Source organism: Enhydra lutris, unplaced genomic scaffold (assembly GCF_002288905.1).
Source record: "Enhydra lutris kenyoni isolate GAN:26980312 unplaced genomic scaffold, ASM228890v2 scaffoldscaffold46, whole genome shotgun sequence".
Classification (NCBI taxonomy): domain Eukaryota; kingdom Metazoa; phylum Chordata; class Mammalia; order Carnivora; family Mustelidae; genus Enhydra; species Enhydra lutris.
The window spans coordinates 14,161,988-14,188,333 of record NW_019154130.1 but is presented as its reverse complement, the minus strand read 5'-3'; the positions used below and the strand labels follow the sequence as shown (position 1 = coordinate 14,188,333).

Here is a 26,346-nt window from a genome sequence, read left to right as displayed (position 1 = left end):
TATTGTCATTGTCTGCCTTGCCATCTTGGCTGTGATCCCCTTGCCCTGGGCATCCCTTGTCTTTAAGCAGTGTGTATGACTTCAGGGAGTGTGGTCTGCACTGGGTTATTTCCACACTCCTGGGGAGACAGGCAATGTGGTTGCCACAGTGCCTTTGCCCAGCTTGTTCTGTTGCCCAGCTGGCCTACCTTTTAGACTTCTTCTGGATAACTTGGGTGTGGCTTTCTCCACTTGTACTGCTGGATCTGTCACTGAAACACAAAAGGATAGTTTCAGGTTGCCTGGAGCCTGCTTTTCATAAAAAGGGTGTCTTTGGGGCTCCCATGACACCTGCTAGCCTTCAGGGTTCAGGTAAGGAAGGTGGCTCTAATTAAGGGACCAGTCATAGAACTGAGTATATATTTTTCCTATCTTTTGGCCCTTGCTTCTACCCATATGCCCTGCCTGGAGGGTCCTTCTTGTTTCTTCTCCTCCTGTCCCAATCCAGCACTGTTTCATGGTCTATAGCAAGTTCTTCCTGCTCTGACTCTTAGTCTGAGTTTGACTTTCTGTCTCTGTGTATTGTCAGAATGACATATTTTCTGGATCCCAGCTTCGTTTGTACAAAATCGATCTTTGCTTCTGGAGGACAAGTTTACTTGGGCCCCTTCCATTTTCCTCTCTATACCGATTAACATGTAACCCCCCAGGCTGAGTTGCAGGTTTGGTGACGGGATGGTCAAGTCCTTCTAGTCATGATGTTGATGTTCCCAACCCCAGACCGCTTCTTCACTCAAGGATTCTCTTCTCTGAACAGGACTCTGAGCTGACCATTCACTTCGGTTTACTTTGAAGAGCTGACTCCAGAGCCCAACCCAGGTACCACCGCCTCCCAGTTTTCAGGCAAGCACCTCGGCTCTGGATCATCACTGTCCTCATCTATGATCAGTCAACTCTTCATGACATTGAACCCTTTCAAGGTGTGCACTGACTGAATTCCTTGAGTGGCCACTCCCTCCTGTGACTTTGCTGGTCCGAGTTCCTAGAAGGGGGTGAAGCTCCTTTGCCCATGTCCATCCCTCCCATGTGCCTTCTCCCAGGTCCTTTAATACCAGTGTCTCACGCCTTCTCTCTTGCCATGTCTCCCTTTTTAACCAAATGCTTGGAAAACTTACTTGACTGCCTTCTCTGTCTGGTTCTAGAGAATGAGCCTGTTTTGTTTTGTTTTGTTTTTATCCTTGTGATGTGCAGCTGACCCTTCTCTATTGGCCTTGTAGCACCTAGAACTTCCTTCACGAGGATCGCCACTTCCCGGACCCCTCTCTGTAGGAAAGGTCCTGACATTTGCTGCTTTTCCCAGAGGCTCAGGGGGCTGGATCTAGAGGTCTTATCTCTGACAGGTGATGGATGGAGCCCTTATCCCATCTTGCTGGGATCCAGGGCCCCAGTAATAGTACGCAGAGGTCTTTGTGTTTGGATTCCAACCAGCTGCCCCAACCCCTGCAGATGAATTCTTTGGGGGAGTGTGTTGGCTTTGACCTCCCTCCTGTAGATGGCTCTCTTCTTTTCTAGCACTGACAATGTGACTCAGGGACGAGGTGAAAAGTGAAGGAAGTAGTGGTATTAGCTGTGATAAAAGAACAAGCAGAAATAAACAACAAAGGACCCTTTGCTCCTCTCTGTCTCCCTGTTCCTTGACTATCCTTGAGTTTCAGCCATATTGATTTTTGCTCAGTGCCTCTTAGCTTCCTCCAGTCTCAGGCCCTTTGCACAGGCTGTTCCTTTTGCCTGGAACACTATCCCCTCCTATCCCCACCATAGGCTAGCTAAATCTTCTTTTTTTTTCAGGTCTCAGCTTAAATGTCAAACTCAGTCTTAGACCTCTAGTGCCCACCATGCACCCAGTCCTCCTTACTTTTCCTTCAGAACACTTTCCATAGTCATGATTATATGGCTAACTCTGTGGCATTACTTAATAAATGCATGGCTTTCCCATTAGACCAGTGATTTATTTTTATTTTATTTTTTATTAATTTTTTAAAGGTTTTTTTTTTAAGATTTTATTTATTTATTTATTTGACAGACAGAGATCACAAGTAGGCAGAGAGGCGGGTAGAGAGAGAGAGAGGAAGAAGCAGGCTCCCTGCTAAGCAGAGAGCCCAATGCGGGGCTCTATCCCAGGACCCTGGGACCATGACCTGAGCCAAAGGCAGAGGCTTTAACCCACTGAGCCACCCACGCGCCCCTAGACCAGTGATTCTTAACCACAGGCGGGATTCAAGGTGTCCATGAATGCAGATGGAAAAAAGGTTACATTTTTATTTCAACCAACCTTTAGCAGAAATGGAAATTGCATGTATTTGCACAACACATTGCAATTGTGGCAGATACTTCGAGAGATCATTTACACTCAACCCTAATCTAAAATTACAGTAGTTATTAGATCTGCTGCTAAGTCTTTTTATATAATTCATTGCTAAAGGAGCCCATAGATGACTATATCCCCAATTTGATTATAATATCATAATCTATAGTACTGCAGATTTTGTTGCAAACCTTTGTGGCTTACAGTATGCCTTTAAAAGCATTTTTCTGCAGGGTGCCTGGATGGCTTAGTGGGTTGAAGCCTCTGCGTTCGGCTCAGGTCATGATCTCAGGGTCCTGGGATTGGGACCCACATCGGGCTCTCTGCTCGGCAGGGACCCTGCTTCCCCAACCCTGCCGCCTGCTTCTCTGTCTACTTGTGATCTCTGTCTGTCAAATGAATAAATAAAATCTTAAAAAAAAGAAAAAAACATTTTTCTGAAAGGGTGCAGAGCACAAAAGAAGTTAGGACCCCACCCAGTCCAGACAGTGAGATCTGCGAGGGCAGACTACATATGTCCTATTTGCTGTTGAATCCCTCCAAACCTAGCACAGTTCCTGGCACGGGGTGGGGAGGGAGGACTGATGAGTACAGTCAAGATGAATAAATGAAATGGGGCTGGAGCTCCTCTCCCTCATTCAAAGCCACCCCAAGTAAAGAGGGAAAAGGTAGTCCTGTATAGGATGCCACGCCCTCCCTGGTTCATGTCTCACCACGACTAGAAGATTTTAACCTTATACAGTTTGACTGGGGGAAGAGCCACCCGGATACTCACTCCCCAGCCCCAGAAATTAAGGGGCTTATTTCCAGTGAAGAAGGAAAATGTCCCCCCTCCCTACCCTACTTCCGATGGGCTGGTGAGGGGCACCTCTGCAACGGTCCCTGGGATCGAGGGGTGCCCTCCTACCTTGACTTGCGGGTGGTCTGCATGTCTTTATAGGCCAAATCGCTCTTGTTTTGTCTAAGCATAGACAAGATACTGCAAAGCAAGACAAGTCTCTTAGTAACACACAGAACATACGGGGCCCCTGAGGCAGGAAGTGTCTGTGGGAGGATGGAGAATTCTCTTTCTAGAGCAGGGATCCTTGGACTTTGCTGGGCATGGGATCACCTGGAGAGATTGCTCCTAATACATGCTCCCAGGGATTGGGATGCATCAGGCCTGGAGTGAGGCCCCAGAAGCTGCATGTAGAACCACACATGCGTGTGCATGCACACACACAAACACACACACAAGCACACACTTCTGATACAGGTGTGCAGAGAGCCCATTTTGAAACCTTAGAATTTCTCCGCATCCTGTGAAATGGTGCCCACTTGAAGCACTTGTTAAAAAATACAGTTTCCTCTGGAGATTCCAATTCAGTGGTTCTGGGATGAAGACTACAAATTCGTATTTTTAACAAGCGTCCCAGCTAATTCTGACCCTCAGAGACATTTAGAAAATACTGGTAGAAGATTTTAAGAAAAGGTCATCCTCCTAGGTGATGCTATGGTCCGAATGTTTGCATCCCCCCCACCGACCCCACACACAAATTCATATGTTGAAATCTGAACCCCCAAGGTGAGGGTGTTAGGAGGTGGAGGCCTTTGGGAAGTGATCAGCTCATGAGGTCAGAACCCTCATGATTGAGATTAGTGCCTTTATAAAAGAAACTCTAGAGAGCTCCCTTCCCCCATGTAAAAGTTACAGCAAGAAAACCATCTATGGGGATGGCCCTCAGCAGACTCCGAATCTGCTGGCACCTTGATTTTGGGCTTCCTAGCCTCCAGAATGGTGAGAAATAAATTTCTCTTGTTTGTAAACCATCCAGTCCTGGGTATTTTTGTTAACAGCAGTCCAAAGAGACTAAGACGACCAGAGGGCAGTCTGGCTTTGAGGCAGGGGCTGGTCCAGTTGCCTGTTAGGGGTTCTGGAAAGCCCCGGATTCCTAGGTCAGCCCCTAGGGGAGCAGATCTGGGGCCTACATTGGAAAAGGAATCCAGATTCTAATGTGAGGAGGTCAAAAGAAAATGTGCAGCTTTTCCTCACTGTCTGACGGCAGCTTTACGGAGAAACCTCTAGTATCTGCTGCCTCGGGGAGAAATTTGGGAGATTTTGGTCCTGGAGGAATTGAGGAAGATGGGAAAATTCAACCGGTTCTTGGTCTGTCTCCATGGTTACTGGATGACTGAAGCGAACGCAGGGCCCACACGATGAGTTTTCTGTTTTTGTGTGGTTTTGTCTTTGGAGGGTCCTTCTGCAAGACCCTCATCGCCCTTCTCCATCCCTATGGTGGGTTGCTGGCAACGAGTGGTTGTTAACAAGCCTGAGTCGGCAACATGCTGTGAAGATTCTGCGAGATGCTATGTGTGAGATAAAGGGACCACCGCCGCCGCCATCATGTATCGAGTGCTTGTAATGTGGCAGGCCCGTGCTCATATGTTAAATGCATCATTTCACCTAAATTCTTAAAACGACTCACTGGAGTAGACATTGTTTTCACAACCATCATAATGCTTTACAAAAAGAATATTATGGCTCTTGAGCCTCCTTTTACAGAACTGGAATCAGGCTCAGAGAGGTGAAGCCACTTGCTCAACATTACACAGCAGTTCAGTGATGAGGACGGAGATCCATCCAGCCTAGCCTATGTGGTTCCAAGGCCAGTGCTTTGAGGTCACAAAATCTCGTCTTATAGATGAGGAAAGGTTTAGAGGAAGGCTAAGTCGACCTGTTCTAGCTTTCGGATGCGTGTCAGTCTGACTCCAATGCCAGCGTTCGTGCCGTGGGTTCTTACAAAGGTGGGAGACTCATGGAGCTACGCTGGTAAATCAGGAACAGCAGCCAGGGCTCGGAGGGCCAACACTGTCTCGGGATGCCTCCACATGCCACCCTCCGAGCCGCCCCATGCAAGTCGAGGAGGCAGCAGCAGCAGAAATTCGTCATCAGCAAGCAGCGGTGGGTGTGATACACGAGCAAGGGCTCGGTGAACTGTAATTACGGTAATAACAATAACCCATAAGTCCTAACCGGCCTCCCCGTAGGCTGGAAGCGATGAAGAAGCTCTTCTAGAGCATCATTTATTTTCAGGAAGTAATTAGCTGACTCAGAGGGTATGTACTTGGGAAGGAAACTCCAGCTCCAGCTGGCATGGTCTCTTAGGCTGTTCGAGGCCAGAAATCCTGTGGATAAGCCTTCCTACTGGAAGGAGGACCCTTCAGGTTCAAGTCTGACGCCATGAGCCGATCACCTGGGTCACCGGCTTGACACTTCTGAGGATCTTTGTTGTTCTTAGGAAAGAAACCAGAATCCTGGAGGTGGTCTTCAAGGTCCCTGGACAGACTCATGCCTCTCTCCACCCCTTTCTGGCCGCATTTAGTTTCCTTGAAGGTGCCATGGTGCCTTATGAGTGTGTTTGCCCATGTGCTGCCTGAAATGTTCACCTGCCCCGTGTTGGCTGCGAGTCACAGTCTCTTCCTCAGAGGAAACTTCTCTGATCCCCATCCCTGTCCCTGTCCCAGACTAGATGAGGTTCTCCTATTATTCATTCTTTTAGGTCTGAGCTTTCCTTTTATAAGGCTTCCTGCAATAATTAGTACCAGGTTCCATACATATTCATAACCATTCAGTAAATGAGTGGACAAATGTTCTTACAATTCCTGGGAAGCAGAGCAGCGTGGTGGTTAAGAGGATGATTTTTGGAATTAGAAGGAGCTACATTCAAGTTGTGCCCTTACCATTCATTAGTGGGTGACCTTGGACAAGTTGCTTAGCCTCTCTGAGCCCCATTTTCTCATTTGTAAGATAAAGATAATAGTATCTTCCTCAGGGGGTTTTTGTAAGATCCCAGGGAGGTGAGACACAAGGACAAAGTATATGACTCAGTGCCTGTCACAGAGAAAAACGTTCAGTAACGTGGAACTGCTATGGCTAATGTTATCACTGCTATTCTGACATCCTTTATTTCCCCCGGGGGGTCAAGAGAACATACCTGGGTGCTTTCCTTTGCATCCCATTTTCCAACATGATTGTCCTTCGGGCATCTTCCCGAACCATTTCCAGCAGCTTCTGCAAATCTGATGGGAACATGAGAGGTCATTGTCCAGAAGGCAGGTGGGGCTGGTATCTCTCAGCTCCTGCGTGTGGTGAGCTGGAGAGGGATAGATCAAGGTGTAGACAGCCAATACTGGTTGGCATGTTGTATGGCAGATACTACTTCCCTGCTTAAAACCAGCGACTTGTCATTTTCCCTTTGGATAACACCTGCCTTCCTCCCTGTGGCCTCTGAGGCTTTGCAGGATCTGGCTGCTTGTTTTCTCTCCTGCCTCCCCTCTCACTCGCCTCCCTGACCTTAAACTCTAGTGTAGCCAGAGAGAACAGTTTCCAATTCTGGGAAGAAATCATCTTGCTTGGGAAACCCTTCCTGATCCCATGCACCTGAAGTTCCAACCTGGTGATCCACAGGCTAAATCTAACTCACTCGTGTTTCGTTTGATTTGACATAGATGCTAACCTTTTAAAATTGGAAGGTTACCTGTAAAAATCCAGACCTTCTGCTTTCCTGGAAAAGACTCCGAGATGGGGCTCATTCTTGCTGCGCACGGAAGGGTGGACTTCGGGGCGGTGCGCATGCTCCGGCCCCTCCCCCCACGTCCCCCGCCCCCGCAGTGCTCTCGCCCTCCTCCTTGCGCTAGGTGACTTCTCCTTGCGTACTTAACCTTGTTGCTTTTTTACCTAGTGCAGAAATACATCTTTGTGTCTGACTGTTAGGGGTTGAAGCGTGTCTTCCCGAAAGACACGTGGGTGTCCTAATCTCCCAGTATTTCAGAATGTGAAGTATTCACATTCTTGTTTGGAAATGGAGACGTCGTGGATGTGGTTAAGATGAAATCATACTGCCATGGAGTGGGGCCTTGATCCAATATGACTGGTGTCTTTATAACAAGAGGGGACAGACACTCAGGGAGAGGATGACCCGTGATGACAGAGGCAGATGGACTGACGGTGCAGCTAGAGCCAAGTGCCCGAGGGTCGCCAGTTACTACCAGGAGCTAGGAGAGGCAGGGGAGGGCTCCCGCTCTAGGTTCCAGAGGAATCACAGCCCTGCCACACCTTGATTTTGGATTCCAGCCTCTAGAACTGTCTGAGACAATAAATTTCTGTTGTTTTCAGCATCCCAGTTCATGGGACTGCATTATGGCAGCCCCAGGAAGCTAATACACTGATCTGAAAGTTGGAAAATGAAATATACTTAGAGTAAGCTGCATGCTTCAAAAAAGTGGGATGGTGGAAGTCCTACATGTTTTATGTCGATACATGTTTGTGAGTACTTGGCACTGTGCTTGTCATGGAGGGGTCCCAGTCAACACTTGCTGATTGCAGAAGTGAATGGTGAAGGAGAAGAGAAGAGGAGGGAAGGATCTGGGAGAACTTGAGCTGGATTTGGGGTATCAGGGAACGAGGACAGTGGCAGTGGGGATGCTTTGCACCCTTCGGTAGATGCCCATCATCAATGCAAATGCAGGTCTCAAAAGCCATGCCTGCGGGAGTGAAGCCCAGTGCTTCCCACTACCATTTGTATCCAGCCTTGTTTACTAATGCGGTCACTGGGTGCTAGGGCAAGGGTGCTGCCCCTTAATGATCCTGGAGCCTTGTAGGCTGTGATGAACAACAGCATTCAGCCATTTTCCACTCCACCTTCCTCATTCCCGAGTGTTGTATCTTCCTAGTCATTTGTGGGCATGATTCCAGTTGACCTGAATCCAGTCTTCATCATTGTCTCATCACACCCACCTCCCCTATGTAGCACATCCCAGAATTCTTGGGGAGTGTCTAGAAGCCTATTAGTAAGGGAGCTGTGGCTGGTTCCTCCACTTTCTTCCTATCTCCTGGGAACCGAGGCTCAACATCTGACTGCTTCCCCATTCCTTCCTCCACCCATACTCAAGCCAGCCTAAGGGTAGGTGGATACCAGCAGATGGCCTTGGTGACCTAGCACATTGGGCAGCTCTCCTAGAGGATCATGAGGAAGGTTCCACATTCACTTAGTACACCAAAGGTTTTTCGTCCTGTTTGTCAACAATACCTCTGGGCAGGTTGGCACCCAGCAGTATCAAGCTCCCTCCATCATGTAGCTGAGGTTGGAGACCTATGAACTGAAATGAAGCCTGGGGACTCCGGAGGTCTACATCTACTCCTCAAGGCTACCTGGGAGCAGACACTTGTTTGCTGGGGGTGCAGATATCACAAAATAAGGTTTCCCTGAGGAATAGGGCCCTATAATGGAGGCCCACACTCAGAGAAACCTGCTTGGTCCTCAGTTCCCAGAGCTATGGGGATGACATTATCCATTGTTTACATACAATGGCACCCTCTGTTTTCAAATTTCAAAAAAATTCTGACTTCCTTCCTCCATCTCTCATCCACAGCCAGTCCATAAATCTCACTCTTGAGTGACTAATCTTGTTTCTTCCTCTTTGGGGAAAAACAGAGAAGGTCTTATTGTTGTATAGGGTTGGGTTCCAGGGGAACGTTAGCCGCCATAGGAGCCATCTTTCTGAGCTTCTATTCAAATGTGTTTCTCCTCTAACAGTTCCAGGACTGGGAGCTTCAAGACTAGCAGGAGGAATGGCCTGGGCTTTGGTGTCTTGTGAATCCCTTCACCATTGATTTGGGGAGGGGATCAGTCCATGGAGAGGCCATAACCCGCTGTCCCCAGTGATTTGCCTCCACAAAGACTTCATTATGCATCCAGCCTGGAAATTAGACCTTGGTTAAATGGTGTGTCTCTCAGAATAGGATTCATGAATTCAGAATAAATTTGAGGAGGTTTCAGAAGGCAGTGGAAGTCTGGGAAATTAATCTACTTTTGTCAAGGCTATGACAAATGGGAGGGAGGTTAAGGTATAAATAGAGGGGGAGGATGGGGAATTGAATGTAGAAAGACTTTCTCCCTGGGATGTAGGTCTCTGGTGGAAATGCATCTCCCGGTCCTTGTGAACCCGGTGTGTGCTGGGCTGAGGGTGAATAAGACGTCATTGTTCCACACCAGCAGCGAGCTCATGTTCCTCTCCCCTGTCTTCCTTAGTGATAGAAATATGTGCATATGTGTGTGCGTGTGTGTGTGTATCGGTGTGCATGCGTGTGTTTATGTTCTTGTGTGTGTGTGTGTGTGTGTGTGTGTGTGTGTGAAGGTAAGCATTTACTAGACCAATTGTCCAGCCAGGTGTGCCTTTGGGATGAAATTCTGGACAATGAGGGTTTAGTAGAAATGTTTTATGAAGCTTCTGAGAAGACTGCTTCCACTCAGCGGGGAGTGAGCACTTCTCTACGTCACCTACTTCCTTCTGTTTTCAGCCTAGCATGTGGCTGGGATGAGTGGCATTCCAGCCATTTTGATCATAAAGCCGTGCTGAGCACAGTGGCAAAGAAAGACAGAAGGAAGCTGGGTTCCCGATGACCTCTGGGAGCCATACCAGCCATGGACTGGTCTTCTTTAATCTGTAAGAAAAATGGACTTTTATCTGTTTTAAGGCACTGTTTTTCAGATCTTTGTATCCAGCCGAAAGGAGTTCCTACTTAATATGAGACACAGTTGTAAATTAAAATTTAAGTACTCAATAAAAGCAAAATCAAAGTACTAAGAGAATTGAGAATGGGGAACCCAGGAGCATTAGGGAAGACCTCACAGTGGAGGGAACATTTGATCTGGGTCTTGAAGGTTGAGTAGGAGTCCACCAGACTAAAGGGTCACAGGTGAAGGAACACTGCAGACAGTGACATGAAAGAATGTGCATTGTTTAAGAAGAGGAAAGCATTTTGGTGAGGTTGGAGTGTCTGGTGTAAGGTGTGAACTGGTAAGAGCTGAGCCTATTATGAAAGCCTGGGACAAGATCAGAGGCGATGTCTTAGAGGCAATGGGGACACTTGAAAGAATCTTAACAGCTGGGGAGCTCTATATCAGATTTTTAAAAAATATTTTATGTGTTTATATACTTATGTATTTATTTATTTAGAGAGAGAGTGGGGGGAGGGGCAGAGGAAGAGGGAGAGAAAGAATCCTAAGCAGATGCCCCACTGAGCATGGCGCCCAACAAGGGGCTCCAATTCATGACCCTAAGATCATGACCTGAGCTGAAATCAAGACTTGGACGCTTCACCCGTTGAGCCACCGAGTTGCCCCACTTCCTTTTTTTAAAAAAGAGGCTGGGGGAAAGGACAGAAAAAGAGGGAGAGAGAGAATCTTAAGCAGGCTCCATGCCCACTGCAGAGCCCAATGTCAGGCTTAATGTCTGGACCCTGGGATCATGACCTAAACTGAAATCAAGAGTCAGATGCTTAACTGACTGAGCCACTCTAGTGCCCTTATATCAGATTTTTAATTCAGGAAGTTCTTTCTGGCTCAGCAGAGAGAAGAGTGCGTAGGCATGTGAGGGCAAGACAAGAAGACAAGGAGGCTGTAGCAGTCCACATGGGTGAGAGGACATGAGAATGTGGACCAGGGAAAAGAAGTGTTCCAAACTCAGGTACCTACAGGCGGCAGGCACCAGATGGTGACAGTAGCTAGTGTAAGAAAAATTGAGTTTCCCTCTTGGTCTTTCATTTCCCACTTTTTCTAGAGACTTGGGTAAAGCATATAGATGAAGTATGACTGTGACATAAGGGCCAAATTGCCTGGGTTCAAATTTTGGCCTCATCACTTACGAGATGTGTGACTTTGGGCAAGTAATGTAATCTCTCTGTGCTACAATTTTCTCATCTACAAAATAGGCGTAAAACTATTGCAAGGATTCATTGAATTTATATGCAAATATATACATTTGTGTGTGTGTGTACATACTTAGTAAGTATATACTAGAAGCTAGAATAGTGCTTGATACATAAAAGTCTTCTTAAGTATTAACTATTGTACTGTCGTCATGGCGATCATTATCATCCTTATTCTCAGGAATACAGTGGGGCAAATGAGACAGTAAATGGCCATGCACTTGGCCAACTGGGAGCAGTGATTGGGGGTAGTAGGGACTGATGGAGACTGGGGAAAACTAGCCAGCATGTGCCCCGCCTAAGAAGAGCAGCTCTAGTTAAACACTGTGCAGGGTCGAGGGTCCACTCTTGTCGCAGTGTTGCTATTGTTGTTGTTTTTAATCTAAATTTTTATATAAAATCTCTCAAATCTTAAAATATCATTCCCACTTTTTTTTTTTAACAAAGCCCTTGTGCATGAAACAAAACATAAGTGTCAGAAACTAGCCTACATGCCCCAGTTTTCTAAGATGAAGTAATGGAAATGCAGAGAGAAGGTTCAAATGACTTTAGGCGATGGGACTGATGGGAGCAAGTCAGCTGGTTAGATGTGGAAGGGAGGCAGCCACTGGGGACGGCTCTGTGGTGTCTCGGGTGTCTGGAGAGATGGTGCCGTCCACCCCTCTGCTCATCACAGTCTCCTTCCCCCTCCGCTCCCTCCTTCGTTCCGCATTCCTGCTGCCACTGGTGCTGCTTCTGGACCAAGTCCGTTCTTGAAGCTGGGGACGCTTCTTACTTGCAAGGCTTTCAGGGTTAAAAGACACACAGCATGGATATGACACTAATAACCACACAGACACCTTTGAAAAGAAAACCGGATCCTGTAACTCCTGTACCGAAAGCCTTCCAGAGACTTCCTCTTACACTCAGAATCACTCTGAAGTCCTTACCTGACCCTACAAAGATGATGCCCACTCTGACTCCTGCCTCCTTCCCTGGCTTCGTATCCTCAGATCTCAGCCTAAATGTCAGAGCTAAGAGGGGCTTTCCTGACCACTCTGGCTAGCCCCATTCCCACCACCAGTCTCTCTCTGGCCCATGTCTTGTTTTATGATCTTCTGATCACATATCATTTGCTTCTTCCTTCCCCTTTTTTTTTTTTAAGATTTTATTTATTTATTTGACAGACAGCCATCACAAGTAGGCAGAGAGGCAGGCAGAGAGAGAGGGGGGAAACAGGATCCCCGCTGAGCAGAGAGCCCGATGCGGGGCTCGATCCCAGGACCCTGAGAGATCATGACCTGAGCAGAAGGCAGAGGCTTTAACCCACTGAGCCACCCAGGCGCCCCTGCTTCTTCCTTTTAAAATGTAAGCTTAGGGAGGGCAGGAACTGTAATTCTCTGTTCCAGGCACTCAGCAGCTGATCAGTAGATAGATTTTGAAATGAAAGAAGGTTCAAGATATCTGTAAGAGCCACACGTCTACGGAGGGTTGATCTTCGTGCCACTCTAACTTAGATAATCTGTTCAGCAAACAGCTTTTCAGGGCGTGGAGCCTTTCATGGTTGCCTGTCAATAAGGGTGGGATTTGTTTCTCTTTGGTAGTCCTTGCTCTGAGTCCTGACCACTAACTGGGTTTTTGCCCTTTTGCCCATTTTTGGTTTTGATGATAAAGGTCTCAGCCAGGCTTTCTGGTCTACCTTCACCTCTTGTTCAACCTCCTCGAATCTGTAACCACACCCAGTCTTTTTCAGATCAGCCCAACCCGGCCTCGGTTGTTGTGATGGGCATTCTAGGTGGTGTGAAAGAGCCCTGGCTAAGAAGGCAGGCCTCAGCTTGGGTGCCACTGAGGGGACACAGGAGATGTGGCCTTAAGGATGAGATACCATGCACCAGAAAGCAATAATTTTGCACCGGCCAGCCTCTTTTATGATCCTTTCTTATTTTTTTTCCCCCTTCTACCTACTCTTTCTGCATAAATCCCTTCTTTTCCTATCTCCTTTGACTATACCTGCTCAAGCCAGAAAATTCGGAGAATAATTTTTTTTTTTACATGACTTAGGGAATCTAGTTACAATTCTTTCTTTCTTTTTTTAAACATTGTATTTGGGGACACCTGAGTGGCTCAGTTGGTTAAGCCGCTGCCTTCAGCTCAGGTCATGATCCCAGGGTCCTGGGATTGAGTCCTGCATTGGGTTCCTTGCTCAGCAGGGAGCCTGCTTCTCTCTCTGCCTCTGCCTGCCACTCTGCCTACTTGTGCTCTGTCTCTCTCTCTCTCTCCGACAAATAAATAAATAAATGAAATCTTTAAAAAAATAAATAAAGATTGTATTTGAGAGAGAGAGAGAGAGACAGAGCACGAGAGATAGCAGGCACTCGCAGGGAGTAAGGGCAGAGAGAGAGGGAGAAGGAGGTTCCCCACTGAGCAGGGAGCCCATTGTTGGCTCGATCCCAGGACCCTGGGATCACGACCTGAGCCAAAGGCTGATGCTTAATGGACTGAGCCATCTAGGTGCCCCTTAGTTATGCTTCTATCTAGTGGAAGTCCATAGGCTCCTCCTAAAAGAGCATGCAAAACTGTGCATATATGTGTGTATAAATTTTCTTCTGGGGAAAGGACCTATAGCTTTCAATGGATTTTCTAAAGAATCTGTGTCCCACAAATTGTGAACTACTGAAAAAACTTGTTCCAGAGTGGAGATGGGGGTTAGGGGTGGGGGTCACAGAGTGATACAACTTCCATACATAATATGCTAGGAAAAGACAAATTCCTACAGACAGGAAGTAGATTTATGATTGCCTGAGGTCGGGGGGTGGCAAAGGGGAGGGACTGCCAATGGATATGAGTTTTCGTTTAGCTTGACTGAAATGTTCTAAAATTATTTAGCTTGATTGAAATGTTCTAAAATTAGATTATGGTGAGAGTTACCCAACTCTGTAAATTGACTAACAGTCATTGAATTGCACCCTTAAAAGAATGAATTTTATGGTATGCAAATTAGACCTCCATAAAGTTGTTTGAAAAAGTCAATACTGAATTTCAAAAACTCAGTATGAAAAAGATATGAGTTATCTCATTAATAATTTTGTATTGATTACGTGTTGAAATGACAATATTTTACATAAGTTGGGCCGAATGGAATATATTACTAAAATTTTAAAGAGAGCAATTGATGACCATGGGCTGAGAAATTGCTCAGAGTAATCCAAGTTAGAGGGTATATTTCTGATATTCACTGGGGGGGAATCAAAATGGACCAAGGAAATTGAACAGGGCTAGGGGACCCCTGTGTCTCCTTTAACAAACTGAATGTGGGGGGGTCGAAGTTGGAGCAAGAGGGGTTCTTGATGTCTGGCTTCGAGGCAAAGAGTCAAGGAGGGTTGGTCAGCTCTCGGGTAGGACTTACTGACATGGAGGGGTTCTTCATCAGGCTTGGTTGAAGATGATTCATTGTCCTCAATGTCCTTGCTGCCTGTCGCCTGGGTGATCACACTCGGGGGCTCATCTGAGCCAGGGTTCATGGAGACCATGCTGCTCTGGGGGGATGATCCCCCACTGGTCCGAGACAGACTGAGTGTGGAGCCTCGCCGGCTTGGTTTGCGGCTGGTGACGCGGAGTACAGGAATTTTGAATTTCTTGGTCTGAAGGAAAGAGGGAAGAGAGATCTCAGAAAGAAGGGAGGGAGAACAGGATGATGGAAGGAAGGAGAGGAGGAGGAAGGAGGGTGACTAGAAGGGAAAGAGGGGGGAAGGGAGACGGAAGAAAAAAGGGAGGCAAGAAGGAAGGGAACTAAGAAAGAAAAAGAAGTAAAAACCTGGCTCTGAATGTGAATTTATTTTGGTTCTTTCCAAACACCAGGACACATGTCCTGGGTCTGGGGTGACCCTCTGTCACAAATCACGATAATTTAAAATGGGTTTTATCTGAAGCAAACACAATGGGACTAATTCTATTCAGTGAACACCATGGTTGACGAAGTAGTCACCTCAGGGGACCAAACACATATTCCAGTTATGTTACGAGGGACCAGAGGAGTTTTGGACTTTTTTTTTTAAGATTTTTATTTATTTAGTTGATAGAGATCACAAGAAGGCAGAGAGGCAGGCAGAGAGAGAGGGGGAGGCAGTCTCCCTGCTGAGCAGAGAGTCCGATGTGGGGCTCGATCCCAGAACCCTGGGATCATGACCTGAGCCAAAAGCAGAGGCTTTAACCCGCTGAGCCACCCAGGCGCCCCGGGAGTTGATTTTTTAAAAACTACAGGAGGATGGGTCTCATTTCTTTAGCAACCTCTCGGTGGTTTGACCCCAAATTCCATGGATCAACTTCTTGTTCACCAAGTTGACACCAGGCCCTCAAAGAATGAGGATTTGTGTTTACTGGGGTCTTCTGAAGAGTACAAAATGGAGAAAATTCTAGACCTGACCTTTAGGGAAGTGGATGTGTCTGATAGGGTAGCGTTCTTTTCCGGGCAGGGAGAGGAGCCATGGTTGTAGTGGATGGAAGGGCCTAAATGACAAGTCCTAGAAGGTAATAAAGGGTAGATAAAGTCTTGTAAGGAGAATGCGAACTTTTGGGAGGAAAGGAATCAGAGAGGATGGGTTGAGTGCGCGCGCGTGTGTGTGTGTGTGCGTTCACACCACCATCTTGTATGACTGATATCACTTCAGAATGTACCCGTGCCGGGTCATGTCTTCATTTAACTCATGAGCCAAGTCCTCTAGAGGGTTTCTCATTTTCCCAAGGTCACACAGCTAGCAAGGGGCAGAGCCAGGATTCCAGTCCAGGTCAGGCTAACACCAACGCTAATTATTATGCCTTGCTTAAAAATTCTTTCAGCAATGCCCTTTTCAGGGGCATTGAAAGTGCCCTTGGTCCCATGCTGATGATACTTTATGCCTTTGAAAATGCCAGGCTTATGGTGGGGCAGAGTAGGCCCTCAGCGGCTCCCCAGTCAGAGCTCACTAGAACCCTGGGCTGTGGTTTACACTCAATCAACAGGAACAGTTCTGTTTGAGAACATTTAAAAGGAAAGCTCTTGCAGGGCCGACTGAGGTCACCTTTCCAATCATAGTGTTTTGATACCCTCAGAAAGAGAGGGAGAAGAGACAGCACCGAAGGCCGCACCCACCTCTCATAAATATCTAACGGGGTGGAGATAGTTGTCTCCAGCAGGATTCGTATCATGGAGTCCACTGCATGGGGTCAGAGGTAGAGGGTTTTTTTGTTTGTTTTTAAAATATTTTTATTTTTTATTTTATTTGCGAGAGAGCGAGTGAGCAAGCACAAGCAGGGGGAGGGGCAGAGAGAGAAAGACAAGCAAACTCCCCACTGAGCTCAACGTGGGGCTCGATCCCAGAACCCTGAGATCATGATCTGAACCAAAGTCAGACGCTTACCCAACTGAGCCACCCAGTCGCCCCCAGAAGTAATGTTTTGATTGGCTACCTTGTGGGGCCGTGATGGCAGGTCGAACCTTGGTGCCCTGGGAGAGGGGAGGGGTTTCCTGGTGGCACAGGGGAAGGACAAGGCGGGTTTACCCAGATCTCCAAGGGGGCATGTGGGCTACCAAATGACTGTGATAAAAAGCAAATGCCCAGAGTTGGCATGTTCTCTCCTTTGACGGATCAGGAGCTTGGTACAGGGTCCCCTTTGTCCTGACACCGCAGCTGGGGGTAATATGTGTATGTGGAAGTCTCCTCATCTGGTCTCCTCTGGCCCCATATGAATCCCCGACTCTGGAAACCAGACTCTAGCTCCCCGTCATTTTGAAGGCTCGGCACATTGTGTCCCGGGGAAGCCTGGAGTCTTGCAATGAGCGCTGAACTCAGAGCCAGGGGACCTCAGGGGGACCTTGAGCAAGTTACCATCTTGCCCCAGTTTCCTGGTCTAGCAAACAAAGAGGATGGGTTGGGATGGTCTCAGAAGAGCTTTCCATATCCAGAGCTCCGTGTGGATCCTCCTTGAGCTAGGATTTCATTTTGTGTTCCTAAAGTCGCCATTAATTAAAATTCAATTAACAACCTCAGCCAGGAAATCCAAAGTGAAGGGCTGACACTTTTGATTAATTGAGAGTGGCAGAAAAATAAAATGCGGGGGGATGATGTGACAGGCAGTTTCAGCATCTCGCTTGCCCTTTATTGAACTGACTCAGTCTGAATTGACTTAAATCCCCATATGCTGCCTCTCTATTTTTTTATATTTCACTTAGGAGCAGTGTTAACTAGCTGCTGTGTTCTACCTCGGTAGGGACTGCTTTGGAGCAACAAAGGAAAAGATTTCCCTGAGAGATTCCTTACATATTTCTTAGAAGGAACAATTTCCAACTGGTGGCTCATGGGGAGACATGATTAACTGCCCAGAATTTTACAAATTGGGGAGATTTTTATATAACCACCTATGTTATTGGTCTCTCTTGAAAACAGTAAGCCCTGGACTCCCATTCTCACGTGGCTAAGTGGCTAGAGCTGGACAGAAGTTCTTCCCTTTAGCTGTATAGGCCATTTGCCACAGACCTCACCCCTCTCTATTGCATTAGACCCAGCCTGATTTTTTTTCATTTACTCCATTTGCCCGGCTCTCGCGAGTGCTGTCTTGGCCCTGACAAGCTCTAAATGTACAGAAGAATTATTAGTTGCTGTGTGGAGTTGATTGGAGCTTTGCTTTCAAAGTCCTCATTTCGTAGGTGCAGAAACTGAAGTCGGAAGAGAGAAAAGGACTTATCTGAAGCCACCCAGTGAACTGGGTCACAGTGGCTAAGCTAGGTCTCCTGACTCTTAATCGAGTGCTCCCCCATCGTCAGAGTGGACCACCCTTTAGCCCCGAGTTTGATCTAGAAGCTTCCTGAGGAATTCAATTTTGTGAGAGTTCTAGTATGCTGATTTGCTGTGTCCCCTCCCTCAATTTTTGTTAGGAATATTCCTGGAGGACATTTTTTTTTTTTTTTTTTAAGGTTTGTGGCTTCTGCTGCTTTTTCTGTGCTTCTCTGGAGACAGAGGCACACAGTGTCTCCATAGCAACTTTCTGTGACAAAAACAAAGGCTTTTCCTTCTCAGATCTAGGCACACCCTGATGAAGGAGCAAGAAAATAATGACATTCCTCATGAGAGCAACTGTGGTTGTGACACCATGGAAAGCATGCATTTGATGAGCTCAGTGTTTAATAACAGTGTTCAGTGAACAGGCCCAGGATTCACTCTTGGCTCTGCCATGACTCAGCTGTGTGACTTCATGCAAATCACTTAACCTCTCTGAGCCCCAACTCCCTCCTCTCCCAACTGGTGATTAAAATAGTGCCCCCTGGGGTTAGTAAGAAGGCAGAGCTGGCTAATAGACCCCAAAGCACTTCTTTAGCATAGAACCCGGCACAGGACAATTATGTTAAAAGGTGGTTTCTAAAAATTATAAGCAGTAATGCTCAGCATTTTAACATGTTCAGAGTGAGTTTGCATGTTGTTTCCTGAGGTTCTTTACTAAAACGTTAGTAAAGGTCCTTGGGGCACCTGGGTGGCTCAGTGGCTACTATGAAGTAGGCGGGGATGAGCATTATACCCCTGTTGTAGGTAAGGGCACAGGTGCAACAAACTACTTTTTCAACTGCATTTGCCTCCCTACACTCGATCTCTTGTCATTATGATTTCATGGTGCTTGTTTGTTGGGTAGATGCGTTTAGGGTTAGGAGGAGCTTCGAGTGAAAAGAATAGACTTCTTGATGTTCTTGTAGCGGTGACTGCGCCTTCTAGTGTGTAGAAAACCCTATCCGTTGAATCGCCCGTTTCTTATTTTCTGGCCAAGTTAAAGAGAGAGTGAGCTCGAGACAGAGAAATGACTGTTACTGATTTAAAAACGTGGGGGTCGGGGTGCCTGGGTGGCTCAGTGGGTTAAAGCCTCTGCCTTCAGTTCAGGTCATGATCCCAGGGTCCTGGGATCAAGCTCCGCATCAGGCTCTCTGTCTCAGTGGGAAGTCCGCTTCCTCCTCTCCCTCTCTCTCTGCCTGCCTCTCTGCCTACTTGTGATCTCTGTCTGTCAAATAAATAAATAAAATCTTAAAAAAAAATAAAATAAAATAAAAAATAAATAAATAAAAACATGGTGGTGAGGTGAGTCCACTTCCGTCTGGTGATGTCTTATGGACCAGCGCCTCAGCCACCCCTCCCCTTCCCCACCAAGTGGCATCCAGCCAAATGTCATTTCTCCTATAATCCCCAGATAACCATTTTAATTAAAATTTACAAAAACTGCCCCAACAGCATGCGGTTCTGACTTCTCCCCGCTCAGAGAACCAACGAGAAAAAAATTCCCCTCATAGAGAAGACGGGCAGAAACGCCTCCCACCCAAGTGGGGGCCGCGGCAGCCAGGCTGTCGCGTCGCGTGCTGGCAGTTACCTTAGGCGCCGTGACGAAGTGCTCCCACCTCTGTCCCATGGACTTGTCCTTATTGATTTTTTTTATTGTGCTCTTGCTTCCACCTGGGTCCCTGAGTGAGAAACAGCTTAATGAGTTTTCCGTTGCCAGAGCCTCGGTTTACTACAAGTTCTTTTAGGAAATGCAATAAACAGAGGATGGATGGCGGCTGTTCTCTGTGATGGGCTTTTTTCTTTTCCCCCCACCCCCTGTGTAGATGAAGAAGTGAGAGGGACACATTGCCATAGCTGGGTCTTGTCCGTGGAAATTGAGGGTAGGAGGGACCACTGCTTACATGGTGGGGTGAGGGAGGCAGAATGTGTTTGTATGTGATCTGCGTCTGTCTGCCTTTTGGACTTGGGTCCCCCCCCCCCGTTTTAAGATTTTATTTATTTGACAGACAGAGATCACAAGTAGGCAGAGAGGCAGGCGGGGGGCGGGGGGAAGCAGGTTTCCTGCTGAGCAGAGAGCCCGATGTTGATCCCAGGACCCTGGGATCATGACCTGAGCCGAAGGCAGAGGCTTTAACCCACTGAGCCACCCAGGTGCCCCAAGGACCTGTGTCCTCTCCAGCAGGTAGCAGGTCTACTCCAGGGCAGTTTCTCCTGGGAGTGAGCTGAAAAGCCCATTCATCTTTGCCTGCGCTGGTGCCTAACAGTCCCCCCACGAGGGATGTTCCCAAGTAACACAGAGGGTGGGTTACTGGGGGCGGGGGTACTGGGGACAGCCTGTGGGGTGGGTTCCATGGTGAAAATCACTGGTTTGGAGTGAACTGAACAGAACTCTCTACGATGCTACGTGCAAGATGCTTTTGTGCATTCTCACTGAATCATCTCAATAAAACACTGCGTTGTTGCCATCCCATTTTACAGATGAGAAAACACACTGGGTGGGGTGGGGGCAGGGCTCAAGTCACTCACCCAGATACAGATTTACAGTGAAACTAATGACCCTCACTTGAATGGGTTCCTCTGGGGTCCTGTACCTAATTTCTTTTTTTAAAATTTATTTTATTATTATTTTTTATTAGCATATAATGTATTATTTGCTTCAGGGGTACAGGTCTGTGAATCATTTTCTGTTGTAATTTTATATTCTTTTTCTTAAAGCACTGCCCTCCCCCAATTAATTAAACTTCAGATACCCTAAATCCTGGATCTTCCCCTCATGGGTTGGGAAATTTCTCAGTACGAGACTGAACCTCCAGCAGGTTTTGTTGGTGACATGCCTGTAATCCCTCATCTAAAACCCAAAGGACCTGATGTGTTGCCCTGTTGGTATTTTGGGAAAGGGTATACATATGTATACCATATGTTAACATAATCCTTCCAGTGGGGTCGGGGACAGCATCCTGGAACCAAACACAGTGATATATACATATGAATATTTACACTAGGTGGGATAAAGAATGTAAACAGCTTCAGGTCGAATTTTGCCACCAAATCTAGTTTGGTTCACGTCAAGTTTTACTGTCAAATGGGTTATGGAAAAATTGAGTGTTCAGAGCCTTTAGGATTTTGCACTTGGGGCTATAGGGCAGTTGATAAGCAAGTGGGGAGACTCAGCATGTGTGCTTTCAAATCCCTATACCTACCTACTGATAGATTGACTGATGCATCCATCCCTCCATCCATCCCTTTCTTTATCTCCTTTTTCTCTTGCGAAAGGATTTGGGATGGCTGGGATCCTTCAGATCATTTAGCTGGCTGTCACTTAGCACAGAGCAGGGACATGAGGGAATGCGATGGCCAGACCGGACTCATGAAGGGACGCGTTGACGGGGCTGCTGAGTGCTGGGGAGATGCTCAGATATAGGAGGTAAACGATACGGGAGCTAAAACTTGCCTCAGGCTGGCTTCTTGTGGCCCGGGGCTCTAGGTAGCAAAGTCAGAGGCTTTTGCCAGCCCAGACGTGGAGGGGGTCATGCTCTCGTGGATGGCAGGACTTCGCCGAGCATATAGCAGCCCACGGCCACAACGCGAGCATTGCACACAGGCAAATGGGGAAGTCGGGCTGGGGAGGGCGGGGTGAGAATGTGCCTCCAAGCTTTTTGTAAGACTTTATGTTTGATTACACAATAAAAAGCCCTCTGAATAATTAACAGTGAAGCTCATTTAACGTTGGTTCTGCCTGCTTCTCCCCCGAGTAATCAAATTAGGGAATATTTAAAATCCAGCCAGAGGAAGGACTAGCAATACACCAGTCCTATAAACAATATTTAAACTAGTGGCGCTTTTGAAGTCTGATTTAAGGCTCACCGACTGGAAGCTTTCGTGGTTCAGCTTTGGAGCATTTCTTTCAAGACCACAGAGCTTTTCAGCTTCTTCCCTTTGCTCTCGCAGCTCCTGCTGTGCCTCCAGCCTCCTTCTTGAAGTTCAAAAGCAACCCCCTTCCCCTTTTAAAATTAAATCGGGTCCCAGCCAAGCTTTCAAAATCTTAAATATTCAAGCCCAATCGGGAAGATGGAGGTTTTCTGTTAACGCGTCCTAGATGACCCGAAATCCATTGCGACTTGAGGCAGCAGGTAAATGAGCTAAAAATACAGCAAGTCTCCCTGAGATCTTAAAATCGCCCTGCACCCTTGCTCATGCAAAGCCACTGATAGAGAGCGGGCCTGGTTAGACAGAATCGGTCTCTCTGATGTTTCATTCTCAGGAGCAAATAAACCAAAAAGGAAGCTCAGATAGGGGCAGGAAAAGAAAGAAACTACTTGAGTTTCTTTGTCCACAGGGGGCCGAGTGCACACTTTGTCCAAGATGGACACGGCAAAGGGACGCTTCTCCCCAGGGCTTGGTGGGATAGTCATTAGTGCTGTTTACCAAGTAGTCCGGGGTCTTTTGGGCTCCTTGGCATCAGGGGCAGCCCTGTGACTTGCTTTATTTAAAAATGCATGAGTGAAACTGATATGGCATCAAGAGTGGGTGCTTTAAGGGCTAGCCCTCAAGGCAGTTTCCTTTCTCTGTGTTGTTGATGGTGGAAGCTTGTGTTGAGACAAGAACTCCTATCAGCCTGGGTCCTCAAGTGACCGAAATGAGCACAGCCCCGTGTCGATGATGGGTGGGGTGAGCAGGAAATGAACTTGGGTTGCACTAAGCTGCTGAGATTTTCGGGTTGTTCATTATGGCAGCTTAACTTAGTTTATCTAATTGGTGTCCCTGATGCACTGTTTGTGTGACCTTAGGCAAGTCTCTTTGAGCGAGAGAACCAAGAGAAGTAGCCTATGTTGGTGGTTAACAGCAGGTTTGAGAATCAGGTGGACTGGGTGTTCGAGTCCTGTGCCTGCCCTGCTGCTTCCGAGGTGTGTGTTTGTGTAAGCTACGTAGCCTCTCGAAGCCTCAGTGCTCTCATCTGTAAAATGGAGGGAATAATATTAGCTACGTCAGAGGCTTGGTGTGAGGATGGGGCAGGGCTTGTTAAGGGTTTGTGGGGGGTGTCTCATATAGAGAACTGAACACAGTTAAACTATGAACCACGTGCTTTTCGGACAGACAGCTTAGTGTGGCTTGGGGAGGGGCTGATGGTGGGGAACAAGGCAGTAGGACAGATCCGTGAGGGAGAAGTGGCTATGATTTTCAGACCATAATTTCCCCCCTGCTGAAGCTTTCAGGGGAGGGGATCCTAGTTGCCAGAAATCAAGAGATGAAAGCGTGGAGCACCGTCGCATCTCATTTAACTGTACCCGCCAAGCACATTTTGTTCCCGGCGAGTCACTTGAAATGTCTCCCCGCAGTAGCAATCAGAGTCATTTTCTCCAATAATTCCTTCCTTCTCTTTGCGAACTGTCATTTGGGGTAAAACACCTGCTTCTCAGAGCGGAAAGTCTGTTGGCTGGTTTAGAAGGCACTCGTGTGTCCACGACTGAGCTGCAAGGACAGAGCCAGCTGCCGATGGCGCACCAGGGAGGGGACAGAGACCAAAGCTCCCGGTACCTCCCAAGCGGGTCGCCTCCCTTGTGGCAGGTGCTCCGATCATCCTGCCACGGTCCCCTACTCCCGCAGAGATGTCCTCTTGAGTAAAGCAGTGGAGGCACAATGCAATTAAGTCAGTGCAGAGAGGAGAGCAGGCGGAATCAGAGATTTCACTCAAATGTCACCTCCTGAGTGAGTCTTTCCCAGATGACCCAATTTAAAAGTCACCCCCCACCTGCCACTGTCCTATCACCTCATCAATTTCTTCATGACGCTTGATGCTACCTCAAAGCACCTTGATTACTGCATGTTTATTATCTGCTGCTCTCCCCATGTCGCCTAGAACAGACGCTCCAGAGAATAGGGATGTCTGCTCCCTTCTCTGCTCTATCCCCAGTAGTGCCTGAAAACAGGTTTGAGGGAAATGAGCGTTTCTGGGATGGGAGGGGTGCATGGGACAGAGGGAAAAAAAAAAAAACCACCTTCAATATAATAATTGCTGTTTTGCGTGTTGCTGGGAATGGTACTGCATTCCCCCCACCACCCCACCATGAGATTGACAGTCTGGCAAATTAGTTCTTACAGGAATTGGTTAATATGGTGATTAACTCCGCAGTCCTCGAAAGAGGTTTTGATATGGAGATTTGGTTCCCATATATTAACTTGACTACCAAAGCCATAAGTATGGAGTGGCCTTTTTTGTTGTTTAAAAGAAAACTGTATATGCACATATCATATTATCTTGGCAAGGGGCAGTCCCTTTTGTATCCTGGGGTCGCCTGGCAAATCCTACTTTGTGATGAGTTATTCTTTTCGTTTTTGGACACCACATTGTGCCCTAAATGAATTGGAAGACTTTTGGGCTTTCGCTGGGCACAGAGGAAACCGTCTCTTAGTGATTAAGCACATGTGCTCTGCAGCTGGGCTTACCTGAATTCCAGTCCTTAGCTTTTATGAGCCATGTGATTTTGAGCACGTTACTTAAGTTTCCTGTGCCTCGGGTTCCTCTTCTGTCGGAATGAGGCCAACTGGAGGGATGTACTCAGAGCAGTGCTTGACGTGGGGGGCACTCAGAGCCAGCTGTTTCCATCAGGGCACAATTGTTAGATTTAGGTGCCTGTGTCCTATTTGGAATGTCAGAGTGTGGCTGCCTTTTAGCCATCCATGTTTTTCTAAAGGAACAGCAGGTTCTTTGTGCCTGGGTACCCTGGCCCTTGAGTGTCTGGACTCCCTTAATAAAAGTCAAGATCATACCCACCTGGACTCCCTAGTTAAGAGTGGCTGCGATGGTATCTCTCTAGGACAGCCCTAGGAGTAGGACATAGATGATTTTGCTACCCAGGGGACAGCCCCTCACACCTTCACTCCATGCTGTATGCTGTGCCTTGCCCAGAAAGCGAATCAGGGGCTTCTTTACTCTCCTGCCTGGCCAGGGGTCCTGCCAGGTTCTTTCCCATGGGAACTAGGGAAGATGGCATCAGGGGCTGGGGTTGAGCGGAACTGGGGAGGAGAGGTGCTCGCTTACACCTCATCTCCTCTGCTTCTCTGATCACTCATTTCTAGTCATTCTTTGGAAAGTTAGTCTCTAAAAAACAACAACAACAACAACAACAAAAAAAAACCGATACCGATATAAGTTCATAAACCCTAATCCAATTCCAAAATCCAAAAGGTATTTAAAACCAGGACAAGTTTAATAACTGATTTGGCAGCAAAACATGACCTGAACTGATGGGAGGCTACCAATGACCTTTATTTATTTTTATTATGCACTTAGTGTAAATATTCATTTTTTCCCCCTGCGGAAATACTGTGTTGGATGATAGTCTGCTGCTTCAGTTCCCCCTGTGGGTGTGATGTTTTCTATGGTGTATGCCCCATATTGCCTTTCTAAAATGCCAAAAAAGAAAAAAAAAAGCAATTCTGAAATTCAGGTGGTCCCAAAGGTTTAGATAAAGACTTGGGTAACTTTATATATAAAATGAGTCTTACTTTGCGAAATAGAGCCTTGCGTCTCTCAGAGAAGGGTAATTAGCACACTTGGTATTGAAAGCCCAGTTTCTGCTCTCTTGTGGACCCGATCATCTTGTCAATTGAAATAAACTCTCCCTGCTAGCCATGGGATTAATGAGGATGCTGGGAAATGATAACGTGTTTGAACTGCCACATGATGAATTTGGGAAGGCCTCCCCTCCCCCTCCCGATAAGGCACAGCCTCAGATGAAACTCATAATGACATCCTAATCTGTCATCTGTCCATTCATCCAACCATCCACCAGTTCTAGCCAAATATGGGATCTTCCTGTAATTAACAAAGGTCATCTTCTGCTTGTGGCATGCTAGCCGCCAGTTAGTAAAAATTTTGCTGCCTGAGGAAGCCCGTATTGAGATATTGAACCACACCACTTCCTTGCTATAAAATCCGTAAGGGGGCGGGGTTGGATCCATAGCCATCATCATGCCTAATAGAAGAGAAGCCTCTGGGATCTACAGGTCCCTGATGATGGATGTTTCCTTTTGGAAAGTGCATGGTAGGTGTCGGGGCTCAGGGTTTGTGTTTCAGATGCTCGGATAGCAGGAGATGCTGGCTGCTTGAGGGAGGAAACTCAGAACAGCACAGTCAGGAGGACTGGAAGTTGGGTATTACTCTGTTGGCATCATTCCCTGGATTGTTTGTCTTTGCAACCAGATTTTCGTTGACCTTGCTTAGCTTTCTTCCTGTCTCTATGTTTGTTCATTCTCCCTGTGAATGGGGATCTCATCTGTTGCTAAAACTCTACTCAGAAGATTCTTTCCTTGCCTGAAGTCTCAATGGCTTTGATAATCAAAGAGCCAACTGCTCTTGGAAATGGGGATTTTAATCTTGAATAGCTTTCGTTCAGTGAGCCCTCACAGTGCTCCCGGTCACTGGGCTAAATGCTCCGTGTTCTTTATTTTCTTGATGCTCACAATAACTCTTCTGAGGC

The 26,346-nt window shown here is 47.1% G+C and overlaps 1 protein-coding gene across 1 annotated transcript in view; it reads right to left on the bottom strand.

The window, feature by feature from the left end:
• The window catches only part of LOC111156433 (coiled-coil domain containing 60), a 161,637-nt gene that overhangs the window by 7,251 nt on the left and 128,040 nt on the right, over positions 1-26,346 (bottom strand). The window contains exons 6-10 of the mRNA XM_022517337.1: positions 19,455-19,545; positions 14,479-14,713; positions 6,319-6,403; positions 3,252-3,323; positions 189-251 (exon numbers count right to left, since the gene is read on the bottom strand). Coding sequence (XP_022373045.1) covers positions 189-251; positions 3,252-3,323; positions 6,319-6,403; positions 14,479-14,713; positions 19,455-19,545 — 546 coding nt within the window. The remainder of the gene's footprint in view (positions 1-188; positions 252-3,251; positions 3,324-6,318; positions 6,404-14,478; positions 14,714-19,454; positions 19,546-26,346) is intronic.